The sequence below is a fragment of the Apodemus sylvaticus genome, chromosome 7, assembly GCF_947179515.1.
Source record: "Apodemus sylvaticus chromosome 7, mApoSyl1.1, whole genome shotgun sequence".
Classification (NCBI taxonomy): domain Eukaryota; kingdom Metazoa; phylum Chordata; class Mammalia; order Rodentia; family Muridae; genus Apodemus; species Apodemus sylvaticus.
Window position 1 is genome coordinate 63,744,175 of NC_067478.1, and position 20,961 is coordinate 63,765,135.

At 49.4% G+C, this 20,961-nt stretch overlaps 1 protein-coding gene across 1 annotated transcript; it reads right to left on the reverse strand.

The window, feature by feature from the left end:
• Positions 1–1,988: 1,988 nt before the first annotated feature.
• On the reverse strand, positions 1,989–17,446 carry Cilp (cartilage intermediate layer protein). The gene is made up of 9 exons (XM_052188016.1): positions 17,256–17,446; positions 15,321–15,478; positions 12,779–12,871; positions 11,880–12,149; positions 9,304–9,483; positions 8,450–8,764; positions 7,590–7,698; positions 6,565–6,722; positions 1,989–4,758 (listed from the first exon to the last, which is right to left on the reverse strand). The coding sequence occupies exons 2-9, from the start codon at positions 15,379–15,381 to the stop codon at positions 2,390–2,392; spliced, it is 3,555 nt and encodes a 1,184-aa protein (XP_052043976.1). The 5' UTR covers positions 15,382–15,478; positions 17,256–17,446; the 3' UTR covers positions 1,989–2,389.
• Between the last annotated feature and the right edge of the window lie 3,515 nt (positions 17,447–20,961).

A 20,961-nucleotide genomic window follows, 5' to 3' on the forward strand; every position in this document is an offset into this window, starting at 1 on the left:
GGTCCAGAAAACAAGCAGACTCCTCAGTGGAGAGGACCAAGCCATGAGTCAGCGGCTATTCTGTTTGCTTGTTTGGTTGGTTGTTCAGGGGAAGGAACCTGGGACCTTGTGCATGCCAGAGACATTTCTAGTTGATTATAAACTGCACTCATAGGAGCTAGGCAGATGCTGATCTGAGAGATGGAGTCCAACACAGCACAGTGGTGGCCAAAGGAGCTCAGTCTGACCAAGGGAACATGGCAAGGTTTTTGTTCTGATAATAAATGGTGCCCTATCTTCCTCCAGCCCTCCCTGACCTGTTTTCCTGACAGTTTTGGAGTAGCTGGTAGAAAAAGATAGAAAATCATCTCATTCCAACTCTGCTTCCCCTCTCCTGGTTATTTGTTTGTTTGTTTGGTTGGTTGGTTTTGATTTTTCAAGCAGGAGCTTATGAGCTCATGCTGCTAACCTCAGACTTACTTTGAAGCTTAAGCTGACCTTGACTTCCTGATTCTCCAGCCTCCATCTCCTGAATGCTGAGATCCAGTATAGACTAGAGTGCTATCCTGTTCTCTCCTCCCCTGCCTTCTCCTGAGGCTCCAGGGTTGCACTGGTGCCACCTACTGGCCCTTGGTTTACTATTTAAAACCTTTTAAACCAAAACTAAATCCTGTCCCTTTAGACCAGTTGTTTCACTCCAGGGACAGGTGCTATCCATAGCAGAGGCCTGCAGTCTAGAAAAGCAGGGTGTCTGTAGAAGGCGTGAACGCAGAGAGAGAGAGAGAAAGCCTGTCATCTGGAGCAAGGTTAGCCAGAGCAGCTGGAGGAGACAACAGAACCGGGAGAAGCCAAAGGATTACTTGGCCAGAATCCTAGGCCAGCATTGTATAATCTCCTTCATGCTGGAAAAAGGAGACAAAAACTGGGACATATTTTAAGCCTTGCTCAGGAGCCCAGAACAGGCTCATAACTCCAGGAATCTCTGCTTTTCTCTGAAAATGGAAAATATGAGCTAAGAGAGCAAATGTAACAGCCGGAGGTGCCCAGCCCTGTAACTTTGGGACACGAGACCTTGAACCACCTTGGTCCCATTTTCTAGAGCCCTGTGCTCAGAGCACCTGGTGTAATTTGAAGGCTGAAGGATAGCATGGCAGCCTCAGAGTCAAAGCCCAGGATGTGCATCTATGGATATCTGCCCTGGCCTTGCTGGGCTCCTAGCAAGAACAGCAAATATAAAGGAGCATACGTGCAGGACTGGGGAATGCAGCTAAGTCTGGGGAGGACTTACCAGGCATGCTTAAAATCCTGGGTTTGATCCCCAGGACTGCATAAAGCTAGGTGCAGTGGTGTGTGTCCCTAATTCTAGCACTTGGGAGATGAAGGCAGAAATACCAGGAGTCCAAGGTGATCCTAACCTTTATGAGTTTGAGACCAGACTTCACTACTAGAAACCCTATCTTGAAAGAGAGAAATACACAATTAACAACGCAAAGCAATCATGGGTTACTGGGAGATAGTCTTCCCAGAATTGTTGGGATAACAGTACATTTAGAGGCTGGAGAGAGGGCTCAGCAATTAAGAGTACTTATTGCCCTTGCAAAAGAGCCTGGTTCTGCCCAGAACCCATATCAGATGGCTTAAAACCACCTCTGACTCCAATTCCAGGGGTTCTGATGCCCTCTGGCCTCCTTGGGCACCTGCATACATGTAATGAAAATAAATACACACACACACACACACACACACACACACACACTAAAAACAAAGAATCTTTGGTGGGATGTCACCTCTGATCCCAGCACTCTGGAGACAGAGGCAGGGGATCGCTGTAAGTTCAAAGCCAGCCTGGTCTACAAAGCAAGTTCCAGAACATCCAGGACTACCCAGAGAAACCCTGCCACAAAATAAAACAAAACAAACAAACAAAAGAAACTGTGCATGGACACCAGAGTTCCAAATTTCCCAAAGAAATAAATGTTAATTGCAATTCACATAAAAATATTGTTTATTTCCTTATTCATCACCACTTACATATATGGACTGTGACAGAGGCTTTGCTTACATCCTGTGGAACATGGCCAAGAACTGTTTAATTATTGTTCACTTGAGCCTCAGTATTAGATTATCATTAGCGTAAAGGCTGGCAAAACCATACAATAAGAAGTGTGTTTTCGGCCGAAGCTGCAGACGTTTACCAATTCCTTTTGTTTCTTTTTAAGAGGGGATCTGCGTTTTGTCATCTTGGGGGCCCTGTGTCAATCAGTATCACAAGACAGAGACAGTGCGCAAAGGCACAAAGAAGCTAACTGCACCAAATCAGATATGTTTAAATTAACAAGTGACAGTTTGTGCATCAGTCTCACGACAGCTGTCACACAAGGTAGACAGAGAAGACTAAGGACCACAAGACTCAGTTGCTCAGAGGTTGTTGAGCAACACCAGAAAATCTCAGAGGGGCCATGCCTCCACGCCGGCGTGGGCCACCCCTGCTTACCCGCTGTTGCCTCATTGTAGATACTCTTCCTTGGCCAGTGCCTATAGCTGGGGACCGGGCGGGTGCGCTCTGGAGGTACTGGAAGGCACTCTGGCGGCCTACCTGCCTTTCTGCACAGTTAAAGGTCAGGGCGACACCCACATTGCTCTTCATAATTCTGGAGGAGCCATCAGAAGTGCCGTCAAAGCACCGGCCAAGCGCAATCTCCTTAGCTGTACGAGGGTCCTGGTCTGTGACAGTATAGATACCGTAATTGTGGCCCAGAGGGTCCAGGGGTGCCAGCATGGTGTACTCACTGGTGTCATTGTTGACTGCCAGGGGAAGGTGGTTGACCAGGTACTCGTGCAACATAGAGTTAACACTAGCTCGATGGCAGCTGCCCTGAGGGATGACCTTCACTAAGGTGCGGTCTACACGGTCTTGGTCGTACAGCATTCCACTGCACTTGAACTCCAGGCAGGCAGATGAGACATTAGGTTGGTCTCTGTCCCGAGTACTCTTCACATCCCGGATCCCATAGAGCTTTCCCACGGTCTGCCGGTGGGTGCCTCCCATGTTACGGGATCGTACATTCACCTCGAGGGGCCCCACAATCTTTACCTTGATGTAGCAGGCCCTGAACTCCATGGGCTTGGGCCACCATGCCAAGTAGTCTTCCGTCCAGCTCATAGGGTCATCTTCATTGAAAGGAACTGTGTTATAGTCATAGCGGTCCCCCTCAATCTGATAGAACCGGAAGTGAGCTGCACTGGGTGGGGCCTCCTCGCATGCCCGAAGGTTCTCAAAGGCATAGATGGGCCCATTGCTCTCCTCAGCCGAGTTGGGCCTTGGCTTGGCCATACTGATTTGGAAAGCCGTCTTTTTCACCCGTGGATCCTCATGGTCTGTCCGACGGTATTTAAGTTTGTTGAGGTAAGGCTGAGGGACACCGATTGCATTTGGGTTGAATTTAGGAGAAGACTCAACGGCCTCTAGCTCTTCTCCAGAAAGGCTTGCCAAAACATAGACGGAGTAGGCATCAGGGGACTGGTCATCACAGAAGGCAGGCAGGCAGGCCCCATTGGGCCCTGTGATGACACTGTCAAATCGGCCCCAGGCCCTGGGGTTGGATGAGAAGCCAGTTCTGGGCTCCAGATTGATCACCGAGACTACAACACCCTGGATTTGCTCACTGGGCAAGAACCTCTCGCTCCGATACGTCCTCACCTTGATAAAGCACCTTCGACTTTCAGGGACGTCCAGGTTAAAGAGCCTTCTCTCACGAATCTCCATATTGCCCACTAGGAAGGTTCTCTCTTCCCTCTTGTTTCTCCTTTGGCTTTCAAATTTGAAATCTCCTTCCTCTTCCCAGAGGCCTGTGTCTGGGTTGAGCGACCAGAGTTTCATGGCCGGCACGTGCTCCGGCATTTTGACCTGGGACGAGTCAAGGTGGACCTTTACCTTGCCAGCATTAAGTGACTCAGAAGTGGCCTCGTCTCTAAAGTCCACCGAAAACATACCGTATGTTCTAAGGGGAAAGGTGTCGCCTTCATCGTTGATGAAGTTCAGGTCACTTTGGGCAGCTGCGGCTGTAGAGATATTCCGAGGATCCAGGAAGGTCACGCTGGCCTTTACCTTTCCTGTGAAGGGCTCCCCATTCTGCCTATAGAAACTTTTGGATGGAATCTCCAGTTCAGCCACGGGGTCTTCCCCAATCACCTCGCCCAGGGGGATAATGTTGGTTTCCATGGCTTCCAACGTGATGGGCTCTTTCTGCCGAAGCATCTTGATCTCGTGGAACACTGCACTCCCCTTCTTGTTGAAAGGTAGCACTTTGGTAGTGTTGACAAATTTCTGCAGCCTGTCCACAAATGTGAGCACCAGCCTCTCCGTGTCCTGGGGGATGTGGAGGGTGAACGTGCCTTTGTAGCCAGTCATGCTCACACGGTTATTCCCCATGTACACATGGCCAAAGCGCATGGGCTCCCCATTGTCCGCAGCAGTGACTCGGCCCCGGATGATGCTCCGTGTCTCTGCACATCGTTGGCAGCTGCATTCCACGGCCACCTTGGTGGGCAGTGTGTACCCGCTGCACTGGATCTCCCGCTCCTCTGTTCTGGAAATGCCACAGCAGTAGTCCACAGCGTCTCGGCACCGGATCCCATTGTCCTGCTGACCTGCACAGGTCTTGATCGGGCAGCGGCCTACATCATAGTAGAAGGAGTTGGTGCCATTCTGGAAGCAATCATGGGGCAGCCGGATCAGGTAGCTCTCCGGGGTTGGATTGCAAGGAGTCTCGTCATGTGCTAAAGAAGAAATTGTGTGAATGTTAAAGTGTGAGTTTATGCCTTGTCATAGAGAAACCCTGTCTCAAAAAGCAAAAAACAAAACAAAATGAAACAAAACAAAAAAAAGTTTATGCCTTAGACAGAGTACTTCAACTCAATGGGGGTTCTCTCTCTCTCTCTCTCCCCTTTCTTCCCCTCTCACTATTTTGTTTTTGTTTTGTTGAGTCAGGGTCTCAGATGTTTCAGGCTGCCTTTAAACTTTTGCCTAGGATGATCTTGAATTCACAATCCTCTTGTTTCCACCTTTCAAATACTGGGATTGCAAGTATGTGCCTTGGGCTGGAGAAATGGCTCAGTGGTTAAGGGCACTGGGTCTTGGGGCTGGAGAAACTGCTTAGAGGTTAAGAGCACTGACTGTTCTTCCTGAAGGTCCTGAGTTCAAATCCCAGCAACCACATGGTGGCTAATAACCATCTGTAATGAGATTTGATGTCCCCCTCTGGGGTGTCTAAAGACAGCTACAATGTACTTACATATATAATAAATAAATCTTGGTATGTTTTTGCTGGCCATTTTTAAGAGGCTATCTGGGCCAAGTGGGCCCTTAAACATTTACAAAGTTGATGTAGAAAGTGACCTTTTCTAGCTGCTAATTGAAGGTGAAAGAAAAATTTTAAAAAATAAATTAATTTAAATCAATAAATCTTTAAAAAAAATTAAAAAGAACACTGGGTCTACTCTTCCAGAGGTTCTGAGTTCAATCCCCAGCAAAACTGGAAGAATCACTGGCCTATAATAGAAGGGAGGATTCACGATCTATGGCCTCCAGTGCCTGGCACTTCCCTACACCTCAGCAATTTTCCCACATCCCAGGAAATGTACGTAGAAACCCTGCTTTTGTTTTTATTTTATGTGTATATAGGTGTTTTGCTTGCATGTATGTCTGTGTACCATTTGCGAGTCTGGTGCCTACAGAGGCCAGAAGACTACCCAAAGAGTCCAGAAAAATGGAGCTCCCGGAACTGGAGTTGCAAATGGTTATAAGTCACCATGTAGGAATAGAACCTGGGACCTCTGGAAGAGTAGCCACTTCTTTTAACCCTCTGAGCTATCTCTCTAGCCCCAGAAATCCTGTTTTAACTGGGTATGGTGACACATGCTTATAATTCTAGTACTTGTGATGTGGAGTCTGAAGGACCATAAAGGTCATTCCTGGCCACATAGTGAGTTTGAGGCCAGACTGGGATACAAAAAAAAACCTTGTCTCAAAAAACAAAAATGGCAGAGAGGCAGGCAGATCTCTATAAGTTCAAGGCTATGAAAGGGAAGATGACCTTGAATTACTGATCCTCCCTCTACTTCCCAAATGCTACCTTGCATTAGCCCAGGAGGAGTCTATTTCTTGTCTATTAAAATCTACATTTTAATTTTAGCAGCATTTTTCTGTCATTTGGAGGCAAGTTGACAGGATCTCACATGGCCAAAGCTAGTCTCAAACTCACTATAAAGCTGTTGCTGACCCTGACCCTCTGACCCCCTACTTGCACCTTCTGAAGCTGGGTTTTTGCAATGCTTGGACGGAACCAAGGGCTTAATTCTTGCTATTCTACCTATTGAACCTTATCCCCAGGCCCTGCATGTTTCTGTCTTGTTTGGATTTTATTTCCATTTCTACACACACACACACACACACACACACACACACAGCTCAAACGATGCCTGGCACTATGCACATCACAGAATATGCCAAGCTTCTCCTGCCCAGTGATGCAGCCATCCCTGTTGCAGATCTGGGACCCTTGAGACCCACGCAGACAGGCTTACCAATGACCATGAGCTGGGCGACCTTGGACTTCACAGCCCCGGCATCGCTCTGTGCCTTACAGAAGTACTCCCCTGCTTGGTCCTGCTGCAGGTTCCTCAGCACCAGCTTGCTCTCATGCTTATAGAGGGAGGGGTCCAGCAGTGTGTTGTTGTGGTACCTGTAAAGATGCAGCAGTGGAGCCCCAGGGGACAGGGAGGGGCCGGGGTAGGATGTGCCAGGAAGCGAGGGCTGGTGATGGTTCACTTTCACTCGGCTTGCCCAAGAGCACCTGATTAGCTGGCAGTTGGGAAATTGCTTCTAAATCCCAGTCCCACCTCTTAATTGATGGGGAATCTTTAGACAAATCCCATCACTTCTCTAAATTACAACTTCCCGCTCTGTAAAACAGGAGTGGTGATCTCCAGCTGACCTCCCAGAACTGTAGGCATTCTAAACAAGCCTAGTGGCTGTAACTGATTATCGAAGGGTAAACAACTCACTCCTACCACTGGGGATTCTGATCTTGTGTGGGGTAGCAGGACTGAGAAGCCTTGTAGCATTGTCTTAGAACATGCATATGAGAACCCAAAAGTCAAGAGACATTTTGGCAGAATGACTGAGTTTTGAGGTGTAAGAGGTTGGCTGGTTGTCTGGGCAACCTCAATCCTACAGGTCCCACTTGTAAGTGCCACCATTCGGGCTTTGCACCAGTAGCCCATACTTGCCTTTATTCTACCAGTCATTGCTAGTTTAGTCTAGACACAAGGCAGGCAAGCTCTGGTTGCTAAGGGAACTGGGCAGGGGCTGGAGAGATGGCTCAGCAGTTAAGAGCACTGACTGCTTGCTCTTCCAGGGGTCCTGAGTCCAATTCCTAGGAACCACATGGTGGCTCACAACCATCTGTAATAGGGATCTGATGCCCTCTTCTGGTGTGTCTGAAGGCAGCAACAGTATACTCACATACATAAAATAAATAAATCTTAAAAAAAAAAGTGTTACTCTTAAAAAGAGAGAGAACTGGACAGGGTAGCTGAAGAATACACACCAGAAGTACTTGTCGGGACTGGGTTTCCCTGTGGCCTTGCAGCACAGAGACACACTCTGCCCAACCCGGCGTGCTTTCTTCTCAGGGTTCATTACAATGTATGGAGTCTCTGGGAGAGAAGATGAGAAAACTATTTGATTTTCTTGCTCTGTGACAGGATCTAGCCAGTCCTGATTCCCCAGGGTCTGTGATGGTATTTCAATCGTACGGCTTTATCCTATCCCCCGCCTGTTTCCAGTGGTGCCCTAACAACCAAAGGAAACGATCCCCGGTGGATTCACCTCCTCCACCTCCTCTATCTGGGACCTGCTCCCACAAACTTCTCTGGTAGCATCTGGGTGGAACAACAGAGAACGCAGGGGCCCTCATGCCACCCACACTCTAAGTGCTACAAAGGATAGAACTCACTGCTTCACTGTGCAGTTCACAGTCTTATGCCCCCTGCATAATGTTTATTATAATGTTTATAACCATTCTGCACCATGTCTGTGCTTTCCAGGCTTCTCTGTGACCTACAAACCTTTATGGTAATTGTTTTAGACAGTAGGCCAGGGAAGTCCTCATGCCTTAGGGTGCTAGACCTACCAACATCTAGAAGAACCCTCTGCACTAAGTACACACAAAGAGCAAAAGCCCTGAGGCAGGGGTGTGCCTCTATTTGAGAAACAGACAAAGCTCTTGTGGCTATAATAGATTGATTCTGCATAGCATGTTTGAAGAAGGGAAATTAGGAAAAGCCAGAGGATAGAAGGCCCATGGGTCATGGTAAAGATTTGGGGTTTTACACTGGGGTTTCACATTTTAGCCAGGAAAGGAGCCCTCTCAACTATAACCCCTCCTGCCCCAGGGCACGGAATCACCTGCCCTCACAAACTCTGCATTGATGGTGGCTGACTTCAGGCTAGTCTTGGGCATCGTGATTGTAATTGGGGCAAACTTGGTCTTGGTGATTTTCAGGATGCTTTTGCCATCAGGACACAAGCCAGGAACTTGGAACCTCCCGTTGCTGTCTGTTTGGGTCAGCATCTTTGGTGCCTTGGCCAGCAGGTAGACAGTGGCTCCTGGAGCTGGGCCACCTCCAGGGAGGGAGATGGCCCCGTGAAGCATGAAGTCCTGGCACATGCAGGCATCGCAGTCAGCATTTACCTGGCCCATGGTGCAGGTCAGGTCACAAGCTGTGGGACAAGGAGCCACATCAGCAGGGCTGTATGGAATCTGACCTGTCCTATCCCCTAGCCCAGCCTGGATGCTCCACTATCCTCGCCTGCCTATACAACTAATTCCTAGTTGCTCTTCAGATTTAGCCCAGGGAACCTCCTCTAAACAGCTTCCTGATTTCATTTTTTTGGGGAGGGGGATGGTATGTGGGGGTGGCAGATGTTTCAAGACAGGGTTTCTCTGCATAGCCCTGGCTGTCCTTCAACTCACTTTGTAGACCAGGCTAGCTTCCAACCTGTCTGCCTCTGCCTCCCAAGTATTGGGATTAAAGGCTTGCACTAGCACTGCCCAGTTGATTTCTTAAGCTGTGATCGCTCATTGACAATACACTGTGTTCTTAGCTGTCCTGTGTCTCCCATCAGAGCAAATGACTTGCATAGTTAGGGCTCAGTGGGTGAACAGGCAACCCGGTCTCACGCTGGCCCTCAAGCTCATCAAACAGGCTGCTTCAATCCCGCCTACCACAGAGGCTCAGTGCCCAGAGGGAGGGAGATACCTGTGCAGGCCTGGCTCATGCAGAGCTGGCCCTCCTCCGTGGCCTCACTGCACAGTGACACTGTCTGTGCCAAGCAGGTGCGGGTACGGGTCTGGACCCCAGTGTGACCACAGGCGGCTGAGCACTTGCTCCAGGGAGACCAGGAACTCCAGATATTCTCTGTATCTCGTCGCAAGGACCCTACAAAATGAAACCAGCAGGAGTCACTTTCTCCCCCAGGGGACTGGGTCAGGAAATCTGACCTCAAGGTTGTATCTTCTCTGGTGAGGGAGCACAAAGTCCCTGTTGATAAATATCAGGGATATTTATTGCAATGAAGTACAGATAATATTGAGACAGTCTCATTATCTAGCCTCCAATGTCTGATCCCCCTGCCTCTCTCTCCTGAGTACTGTCACTGTAAGGAGGCAGGCAACCACCTGTCCAGTGTAGGTGTTGCTGGAGACGAAAGCTGCTGCTCTGTGGATGCTAAGCCAACATTGACAAACTGAACCACACCTTGGCCTTGCAATGGCTTTTTTCTAACAAGGGAAGTCAAAAGTCTTGAAGAAGCAATGTCTCTAAAGCTTGCACAGAGGCAACCTATGGGTGGAAGGGAGGTTTTTTTTTGGGGGGGGGGAACCCAGCAATGCTTGTAGGACCTACATTGTTAGCAGCCCATTATTGTCTTTCACTAGTATGAAAACAACTACCTTTTCTGTATATAATACAACTACAAGCTGTGTATAATAAGGAGGGTCAGCCCTTGCTGTGGAGACCAGCTGGGCTCCTTAACAGCATAAAAGCATCACAGGTCGTGCAGCATTAATCTATATGGACAGGTAAAGCCCCGGGGCTGGGTACCCATCCAGAGTGCAGGCCTGTAGCTGGTCACTTAATATATGCACTATTGAGTGCTTGGAAGGACTTAAGGAACATGGATTCCAAAACATGGGCATGGTTCAAACCCCTGTGTGGCACTTAGCCATGTATCTACTGGACAACTATGTCTTCTCTGAGCCTCACGTGTCCTGTTGAGATAGCAATGCCTCAAAGATCTACTGTCAGGGCTGAATAATGAGGGCAGCCAGCATCGTGCACACGGAAATTGTAGCAGCAGCTGACATTTAGCCTACCTGGGCTCTGCTGCTTCGTTCCTTGTCTTATACAATTACCAAAACCCCTATGAATGGAAGGACACACCCGTATTCCTAGAATTTGGAGACCTGAGACAGACAGATTATAGGAACTAGATTGAGCTGCTTAGTAGTACGTTTTTTGAGGCAAGCCTAAATTAAAGTGAAACTTTAAATCAAAACTAAAAAAAACAGCCAGGCGGTGGTGGTGCATGCCTGTAATCCTAGCACTTGGGAGGCAGAGGCAGGTGGATTTCTGAGTTCAAGGCTAGCCTGGTCTACAGAGTGAGTTCCAGATCAGCCAGGGCTACACAGAGAAACCCTGTCTCGAAAAACCACCACAACCACCAAAAAACAAAACAAAACAAAACAAAACAAAACAAAAAAAAAAACAACAAAAATACAAAAAAAGGGTTTGTTGGTTTAACTAAACTCTGAAGATACACTATTGCCCCTGTGTCACACATGTATGAGGCCAGTGGCAGTCAGGCAGGGGTGGCACCTGTCTTTAATCCCAGCACTCAGGAGGCAGACAGGTGGATTTCTGAGCTCAAGGCCAACCTAAATGAGTTCCCGGACAACCAGGACTACAGAGAAACATGTCTCAATCCAGAACAGTAATCTCCAGGCCCCCCCCCCCAAAAAAAATCATGACTTCAGGATCAGTCTGGATGGAGGCTCAGGACTGCAATCCCAACATTCTGGAGAAATGCAGGAAGGTCAGCAGTTGAAGGATAGCCTGAGCTACATAATGATTTCCAGGCCAGCTATGGCTACATAGTGAGACCCCATCTCCCCCTTAAAAAAGGAGGAGGAGGAGGGCAGAGGGTGAGGGATGTGGCTCGAAGAATGCTTGCCTGATACACATAAAGTCTTTGATGGAGCCCCAGCCTGTAGGTGTGGTTCGAACCTAGAATCCCAGCACTTGAGGGGTGGGGTGGCAGAAGGAAAATCTGAAGTTCAAGGCCATCCAAGGTTACTGGGAAGCCCAAGGCCATCTTAGGCTATAGAGTACAGTTGTACTGGGCTTGGTTTTACATATTTGTAATACCAGCTACTTGGGACAGAGGCAGGAAAATCATAAGGTTAAGACCTTCCTGGGCAATTTAGAGAAACCCTATCTCATTATTTAAAATAGTAATAAAATGGTAGAAGGCTGGAGATATCACTCCGTAGTAGAGGGCTTGCCTGTCATAAGGTTCTGGGTTCAATCCCAGTACTACAAAAAATAAAACCAGTTGCACACAGTAAGCTGGAGATTCAAAGCCTAGAGGACTTGGTGCACTGTCTTCCCTACTGAGTCACTGTAACTCAACACAAACAGTTGACTGGAGCAGCTTTGGGGATCTTACTAAAGATGAGAGGCTGAGAGTGCATGTCGATATGCGTTGTTCAGACCCGGGCCTCTCCTGTGCCAGGGCTGCTGGGAGGCAAGGACTGCCTGCGGCCACTCGAACTCACCTGGTGGGCACAGGAAGCGCACTGTATAATTGGAACAGTTCTGGCCTGGTCTCTGCTCCCTGTTGAGGCACCAGAAGCCCTCACGGGGACTGCCATGGACCACCTGGCCAGTGCTGCCCGCAGGCATCCAGTCAGTGGTCCGGGCCTCTAGCCGCAAGGGACGGGCACACACACGCTCCCCATAGTAGAAGCGGATGGCATCCAGTCGCTCGTAGTCACCCTGCCCACCTGGGTGGTCGACGTTAAACCAAGCTGTCCACTCTCCAGGACCTGAGGGCCAGAGCCAGGTTGAGGAGGAACCATCTCTGAATAGCAAGTGAGCTCCAGCTATCCTTTCCTGGTGCGTCCCTGCTCAATGCCCTCCTGCTTCTGCTCAATCCCCACTTCCCACATCCCACCCCACCCCTATGTCTCCAGCAACTCTCCAGTCTTTCTCTGTCTCACAATGGGGAGCCTCCATTCCAGCTCTCTCCAGCCTGGCAGACTGTGCCTGCGAGTTTCTGTCTAATCGCTCCTTTCTCCCATTCTAGCCCCCCACCCCTTTCTAACACTGTGCATGGGGCAAGCTTTCCCCATGTGGTCTGGGCCACAGCATTCCCTGGCATTAAAAAGCTCTTAGCAAGGCAGTTAGGGCGTTGGTGAGACTCCTGTGCTATTTCTACACCCTCATCTACCCCTTCCTTCCCCACCAGCTCTAGCATGTAAACACCCATTTCTGGAAGACATCAGGCCGCTTCCTGACTCTGGGCTTTCTTCTACTCCATCTGGAGAGAATAGCCAAGTGTCTTGTTAAAATGAAGTTTCCAGGAAATCCTAACATCCTACCCAGGCTTCAGAGACTTACCCAGCGAGCTCAGCCAAGGCCCCATCCCAACCCCCCTGTTCCAGTGGAGACTCACTCTCCTGGGAGTCAGCAGGCTTGGCAAGGGGCTTAGGGGTCCTCTTCACAGGCTGGACTCTTCTCACTGACTGGGAAAGCATCGCCTGTCTCCCTGTAGGACAGAAGAGTAAGCCAGGGCTCACAGGGCTCGAAGATGCGGAGGAAGGTCAGAAGAGGATGCAGCGTGAGTCCTAAGCACTGGCCCAGTTCTGGCTCTGCCATCACTGCTGCGAAACCCCCAAAGGCTTTATTTCTCAGCCTGTTTCCCAGAAGTACACACTGAGGCTGGCATGGAGGGCATGCTTGACAGACAGTAATTCCCTTTTCAGCTGTTCTAGAAGTGGATGAGTAGCTAGACTTGGCAGCACATGCTTGTAATCTTAGCACCTGGGAGCTACCGGCTGGAAGGTCAGAGGTTCAAGGAGAGCCTTTGCTACATAGTAAGTTCCGGGCCAGCCTAAGCTACATCAAACCGAGAGAGAGAGAGAGAGAGAGAGAGAGAGAGAGAGAGAGAGAGAGAGGAAGGAGGAGGAGGAGGAAAAAGAAGGGAAGGAAGGAAGGAAGGGAGGAAGGGAGGAAGGGAGGGAGGGAAGCCAGGCATAGTGATGCATGCCTTTAATCCCAGCACTTAGGAGACAGAGGGAGGAAGATCTCTCAAGGACAGACTGGCCAACCAGGCTACATAAGACTACATCTCCAAAAAAAAAAAAAAAAGAAAGAAAGAAAGAAAGAAAGAAAGAAAGAAAGAAAGAAAGAAAGAAAGAAAGAAAGAAAGAAAGAAAGAGAAAGAAGAAAAGAAAAAGAAAAAAGAAAAGAAAAGAAAAAAAGCAAGGAAGAAATGGGGGATCAGCAGGAGTAGAGGGGGGACCAGAGAAGGCCAGAGAGTAAGATATACCACACACAAATGTGAAAATGACATAATGAAACCCATTAATTACATAAACATTTTAAATGGGGTCATCAGATACTTCTGTCAGCTAGTAGGTTGAGACTTCTGCTAGGGAGTCTATGTGGGGCTTTATTTTCCTTTCCTATAAAGTGGGAACACAACTTTCCCCCTCATAGGGTGCTGCTGTCCTGAGGGTCTGACGAAATGAGACGCCGCCAGTGTCTCTGGAGAGAGCAGCGCACTCTGCCACTTCCTAACTAACTTGGGCAGGCTGTTTAACCCACCTGACCCTGTCTACTCTCTCATGAAAAGAAGAGTTTGTTCATAAAATACTTAGTGTTTCTCACTGTATGGGTTGCTACCCTTTTGGGGTTTGCATATCAGATATCCTGCATATCATACTACATATCACAATTCGTAACAGCAAAATCACAGTTATGAGGTAGCAACAAAAATCATTGTATGATTGGGGGCCACCACAGCGTGAGGAACTATATTAAAGGGTCGCGGCATTAGGAAGGTCGAGAAGCACTGCCTCAGAATGCTGTCTAGCATGCTGAGTAAATGTTAGAAAGCTCTTCTAGCTCAGAGCCTGGCAAAGACTGGAAGTCCCTTCCCCTTGACTTGGGTTGGCACTGAAATCCACCATCCCACAAAGGACTCAGTGAACTGACATGGCTGTCATTGTTCCAACCTGAGGATGAGCAGAGGGTCAGGGACAGGGGCAGCCTTCTCCAGCCTGTCTCTACATAAAGCTGGGATGAAGACTCCAGAAGCAGGAGAAGGGGGGAGCAGCGGCCTGCGAAAGCCTTGAAAGGCAATTAACTCCCGGGCAAGGAGCCAAGTCGGAATTCTCTGTGCTGCTTAATTGGGGTGATGGGAGCCCGTTTAATCAACCTAATCTGATTTCCCCTCAGATGGCTGAATGTTAATCATCTTCACAAACAGCAGCTGCCAAGGTGGAAAGGGCGAGGGGGAGGCGGGCACACACAGGGTTGGCGCCGAGCTGGGGCTGCCTTTGTTCCTGCCTCTGAGGCCAGGAGCCTGCAGGGCATGCAGCTTTAAAAGAGGGTTGTGATCACTCCGCATTAGCAGTATAATTAGAAATGAGGGGAGGCAGGCAAGAGAGTGGGAGACCTCTGAGGGGCTGCAGCAGCTCAGGTAGTCAGCAGCTCCAGCAGGTACCTTCTCTCTGATTTTCCCGTCACCAGAATATGGAAGCAGAGGGCAAGGAAACCAGAAAGGTTTCTGGTGTGTCCATCAAATCTGGCTTCGGGGTATAAAGGAAACTGAGTTTTCTTGCCAGACAAATTTTCATGCGACTGAAAAGGGACCAACCTTAAACCTGCTCCTGAGAATGTCACCGTTGTGACTCCCTTTTCGCTTTAGCTATCAGGAAGCTCACAGATAAATTTAGTGTACAAGGCTGAACCTTTTCTATCCTTTTTTTCTTCCTCCCCACAAGTGACTATTCATCTTGCTTGTTTGATTCTGTTCTGTGAATCTTAATACTAAGTATAATCTCAGATCTGAAGTGGGAACAGAGTACAAACTATCAAACAGCCTCAAGTCTTCAGGCCAGGCAGATGCATGGATAATTGGGTCCCGGAACAGAAATAACTTCACTGTGGCAAGTAGAAGCTATGGAAGCAAGCAGAGACTTGGTGCATACCCAGCACAGTGGCGACCTCAAGGACCAGGAAAGAGAGTATCCAGGTCTTGATTGCTGCCATCTCTCCCTCAGGTCCCGTAGAAATGTCGCAGATAAGTGGCACTGCTTCACAAGGTTGGACCTGTGGTTCCCCAGGGATGTTTCATAGAGCCAATGATCTGCAAAGAAGCAAAGGGAATCATATCTCACACTCCTGAATCACTTTCCCCTTTTTTTTTTTTTTGAGATGTGGTCTTCTGTAGCCCAGGCTGGCCTCAAATTCACATGTACACAAGGATAACCTTGAACTTGGGATTCTCCAGCCTCCGTCTTCTGAGCGCTGAGGCTACGGGTTTGTACACTGGCATTACGTGATGCTAGGGGTGAAGGAGGGCTGCCTTCAAGCTAGGCAAGCAGATTACTAACTGAGCTACATCCCAAGCCCGGGTCACATCTCCTACAGCTCCAGTAGACATAGCTCTTGACCTGTCCAGGATGAAGGGGAAAACTTTATGGAAGGACATCTTCTTGAACCGCCAAACTGAGCTGTTGGGGAGATGTAGACACTGAGGATCTGAATCCAAACAGGCGGGACCAGGTTCTAAACCTATCAGGTTCCATGGCAGACAGGCCACAAAGGAGGAAAGAGATAAAGAAGTTCCTTGACAGTAAGAGGTTCACTTCCAGCAGCTGCTGGGTAACTTACTGATCACTTTCAAGCCCCAGACTTTTGTCCTGGCTGCCCTTGAATGGGGCTCACAGTTTTGCACATCGTAAGGCTATGTAGCCCTGGCCGCAGCAGCAGGGAGTCCTCTTAGGGTGAGCAGGCAGGCTGAAAGACACCCATGCTTCAGTCCAATCACCTTCAAGAAGACATTCCCAGATGTGCATGGGCCACAGCTGGAACCTATTCTGGCCTGTTTGTTTGCAACCTGGCTACGAGCATCATAGCCAGGAGCCAGCTAAAGAGAACTGAATGGGTGTGAAGTGAGAGCCCAGGGCTCCCAGGAACTGGGAACATGGAGTTAGGGAGAAGAAAACATGCCCAGAAATAATGTTAAAGAACCATGAGGTGGACATGGGTGGCCCAGGCTCTTTCACAGGTGAGTATTTTTCTCCCCCAGAGTTAGCGCCAACTCAGAATCTAATCTAAAAAACGGTTCCCTTCAGAAGAGTGGGACCCCAAGTGCAATCCCAGCCTTTGGGATACTGAGGTAGGTGGATTTCTGTGAGCTGGAGGTCAGCCTGAGCTATTATAGTGAATTACAGGATAGCCCTGGGGACCCAGCAAGAGCAAGACTCTCTCTTTCAAAAAAAAAAAAGTTACCTTTAATCACTAAGTCTGGTGCAGAGGAAAGGGAAGAAAATGTCTCTTTCTGGAAGAAAAAAGATCCCCTGAATTTTTGGATGTCTCTAGGGACAAACAAATCCACAGCGCAGACTGTCTCACCCTGAGACCGCTGTACCAGTTGGTTCAGGCTACTCCAAGCTCCAAGGCTCTGAGCAGACCTAAACAGCAGAGCCAGCTCTAAATCTGTGGAAGAGGCCAGGGTGGCCTGAGGCACCTTGTGGAAAAGCCATTTCCCATCTGGCAGCCAGCAGAGAGGCTCTCTACAGCCCACCATTTCCTCCGAAGAGGCCTGACTCCGAGGCTGCCCAGCCGATGTTCCCTGGAGTTCCCCGACAGTGCACAGTGGCTGACCACAGAAGGAAAAGGTATCGAGACCAAGATGGGGCCACTTGGGGGACATTGTGACTTCAGGGAAGCAGGACTGAGGGAAGTCCAGTTAATGAGGAGCAAAAAAAGAATGAAGCAGAAAGAGGCATCTTGTTTTCCCTCTTTTTTTCTGTGGTTAGCCAGCAAAGAAAGAACAATGAGGTATCTAGGGATGGGGTAGGAGCAGAGCCAGGTAGCGAGACACAGAGATGCGGTGAGGGATTGGGGTTGGAGCTCACCGTGTCCTGAACAAGCCTCTTAGCTGGGGGTCCAAGACTTCTTCACCTCGCCGGCCGCCAGCCGTCCAGCCGTCTTATATAGCACAGCTGGTGGCTCAGCCCGTGGCAGCCAGCCATGAAGCAGCAACAGCAGCAACAGTGAAACCAGATCTGAGCATGAGGCTCTCTCCCTTCCCCACATCGCCAGCAGTTCTCAGGGGCAAGAACTGAACATCAAGACCCTTAGGGATGTGGGGGTGTGGTGGGGGAGGATGCCACGGAGCAGTGACACCCAAGCGGGCCACAGCCTGGCCGCCACAGTCTACATCAGAGAGACAGTGGTCAGGAGGAAGGCTAGACATAGGACTCAGTCCTGGGAAAGGGCCAAGAGAATTCTCCATCTGAGCAGCCTTTCAAGCTTGGGATGATGTGAGGGGCCCGAGCTTTGCCTGCCGACCCTCCACATTCCCCAGCGGGCCGGGCCGTGCACAGCAAGCTCTTAGCACCTACTCTGAAACTCTTTGGCACATAAGTCTCACCTCAGCTTCTGTGGACGGGTGTGCTTGGTCTCTACTGGCAGTGACTCAGCTTCTCTGGCCTTTGAAGGAACACCCAGGGACCCTCAGAGGGGACAAAGGCTATGGGGGGCAGGATGTCACCTGGTAAGAATGGTTCTTTCTTAATCCCCTCTCCACAGCCATTTGCATGCCTCCCCACACCCACTGAGACCAGAGAGATTCATCATGTAAACTGCTCTGAGCCCCAGCAGGATGTGTGTATGTGTGTGTGTGTGTGTGTGTGCATGAGCATGTATGTATGTGTGCATGTGTGTGTGTGTATGTGTGTGCATCTCTCCCTGCAAGCCTTACCTACAGGTGACTAAACCGCTGCCTGAACTCTAAGGCTTCTCCCATATTCCTCGTCCAGCTCCAGCCTGAAACTGCCTGCTGTCTTAGACCATGGCTAGGCTAGCTAACTTCAGCGCCATCAGAACCAGCTAGAAGGAAGTGGGGATGTGTCCGACCATGAAAGGCAGTCTATGTTGTGGTTAAGCTAGGTTTGAACTCCAGTGATCCTGTGGATTTAATCCACAAGGGACGGAAGGCTGTTTGCCCATGTGCCCAGACACCAGGCTGACACCACGAGGCCCTCAACTCCATAATTCTGTGGCCATCAGTCGGGTAGGGCAATGCCTGCCCCAAGCCCCTGGTACTCCGCCCTCACAGTCACCTGGCAACAGCCAGGTAGCCCAGCCCAGTATAAAAGGGGATGCTCGGCCCCCTCCTCCCCCTCTTGCCCTTTTCTCTTCTCTTCTCTTCTCTTCTCTTCTCTTCTCTTCTCTTCTCTTCTCTTCTCTTCTCTTCTTCTCTCTTCCCTTCCCTTCCCTTCCCTTCTCTTCTCTTTTCTCATCTCCTCTCTCTCTCTCTCTCTCTCTCTCTCTCTCTTTCTCTCCCCCCTCTCTCCCTCTCCCTCTAGCTCTCTTCTCTTTCTCTTTCCCCATTCTTTCCCCCTCTTTCCAGGTGGCCATGGCCAGCTTTCATCTCTCCACCTCCCCTCTCTCACTCTATTCTTCTTCAATAAAGCTTTAAAATCATGGGCTGTCTCCTTTCATCAAAACCCACCATGCTAGAGCAATGGAACAGGCCTCTCAGCATTTCCAGATGCCAGATCAGAACAAGGACTCGCACCCCTACCCCCACCCCTGGCTGGGTCTCCTGCACAGGTCCTCAACCTCACAGGGATGTAGTTCCATTAGCATTTGCCTAACATGAACAACCCAACTGCATAGACCAGGTATGATGGGACATACCTGTAATCGCAGAATCCAGATGGAGACAGGAGAATTAGGAGTACAAGATCATTCTCAGCTATATGGGGAGTCTTAAGCTAGCCTGGGCTACATAAGTCCTTGTCTCAAAAAAAAAAAAATCACAAGTCACCACTTAGAAGCCTGGTGGTAGTGGTGGTGGCACATGCCTTTAAATTCCAGCACCCAGGCAGAGGCAGGAAGATATCTGTGAGTTTGAGGCTAGCCCAGTCTACAAATTGTTCTAGGACAGCCAGGGCTCTGTTACCCAGAAACCTTGTCTCAGCATGGAGGTGGGGGCATTTACTGTTCTTCGGAGGACCTATCTTCAGTTCCCAGCATCCAAATCAGGCAGTTTGCAACTCCAGTTCCAGGATCTCCAACACCCTCTGGATTCCATGAACACCAGACGCATGCGTGGTGCACATATATCCATGCAGGCACATGGGAAAATGCAGGTTTCTTGGCTCCACCCGCAGAGTTTCTGACTCAGAACATGAGACTTGGTTTTTCTATGGAGCTGGTGGTCCTCAGACCACATTTTGAGAGTTTGGTTGAAAAGATAGAACCCCAGATGTAAGTAGAAGATAAGAAGGGGGTCTCCTGAGTCCTGCCTCATGTCACAGCCTCATCTAGGTGGCCTGGGTGGGCTTCCTGTCCCATGCCAACACGTGGTGGTGGACTCTTTCCACAGCAAAGAATAAGGTCACTCTCAAAGCCTGACTGAACTCTTCTTCACAGGAGGTAGCTAGCTCAGCTGGACAGTGGGAAGTCACAAGAAGGATGTTGTATTAGTTACATTTCACATTGTCTCAGCCAAGAGAACAACTTAAGAGAGACCAGGCTCATTTTGGCTTGCAGTATAATATGCAGCCAATCATGGCAGCAGGAACTTGAGGTGGCTGGCGGCTGGGCAGTGGTGGCACACGCCTTTAATCCCAGTACTTGGGAGACAGAGGCAGGAGGATTTCTGAGTTCAAGGCCAGCCTGGTCTACAGAGTGAGTTCCAGGACAGCCAGGGCTACACAGAGAAACCCTGTCTCGAAAACAAACAAACAAAAAAGAGGTGATTGGTCACATAATACCCACAGTCAGGGAGGAGAGAGGAGGGGGGAGAGGGAGGAGAGAGAGAGAGAGAGAGAGAGAGAGAGAGAGAGAGAGAGAGAGAGAGAGAGAGAGAGACTAGGACCCAAGCCCTGAAATGGAACCTCCTACATTACATTTAGTGTGGGTCTTGCCTTAATTAACTCTCTCTTCAGAAACTTCCTCAGACACATGCCCAGAGGCTTGTCTCCCATGTGAGTTCAGATCCTGTAAGGTTGACAATCAGAATTAACCAGCACAGGCATATCCCCGCACTCAGAGGAAAAGGGCTCTCATGGACCAGGTCCCACAATGCAGCAGGACAGATCCTCTCATCAGCAGTGTGTGGACGTGCATGTTCATGCCCTCTTGTAGCTCTCCCTTCCTCAGTGTGTAAGCAGAAGTTCAGAAACTGGGTTTCTCCTGGAAGTCATCTGGGTCAAGGGCTGAGAGGAGAGACAGAGCTCTTGAGTTGACATAGGACACAGATCTGCTTGGCTTGTTCTTAAGGGGCCTGGTTTCTAATCCAGCACCCAGGCCTCAGCCAACAGGCTCTGTAGCTGTAGCTGGCTCCAGTCTGGCCCAATTCAATTCATCAGAGCTTCAGCCAAGGCTTGGGTTTTTTTATTTTGGTTTTTCGAGACAGGGTTTCTCTGTGAACCCTGGCTGTCTTTGAACTCACTCTAGACCAGACTGGCCTCGAACTCAGAGATCCACTTTTCTCTGCCTCCTAGGTGCTGGGATTAAAAGCATGGGCCACTACCACCCAACTAGGCTTGTTTTTGTTGTTGTTGCTGTTATAACCCCAGACTGGCCTCAAACTTGCTATGTGGGCCA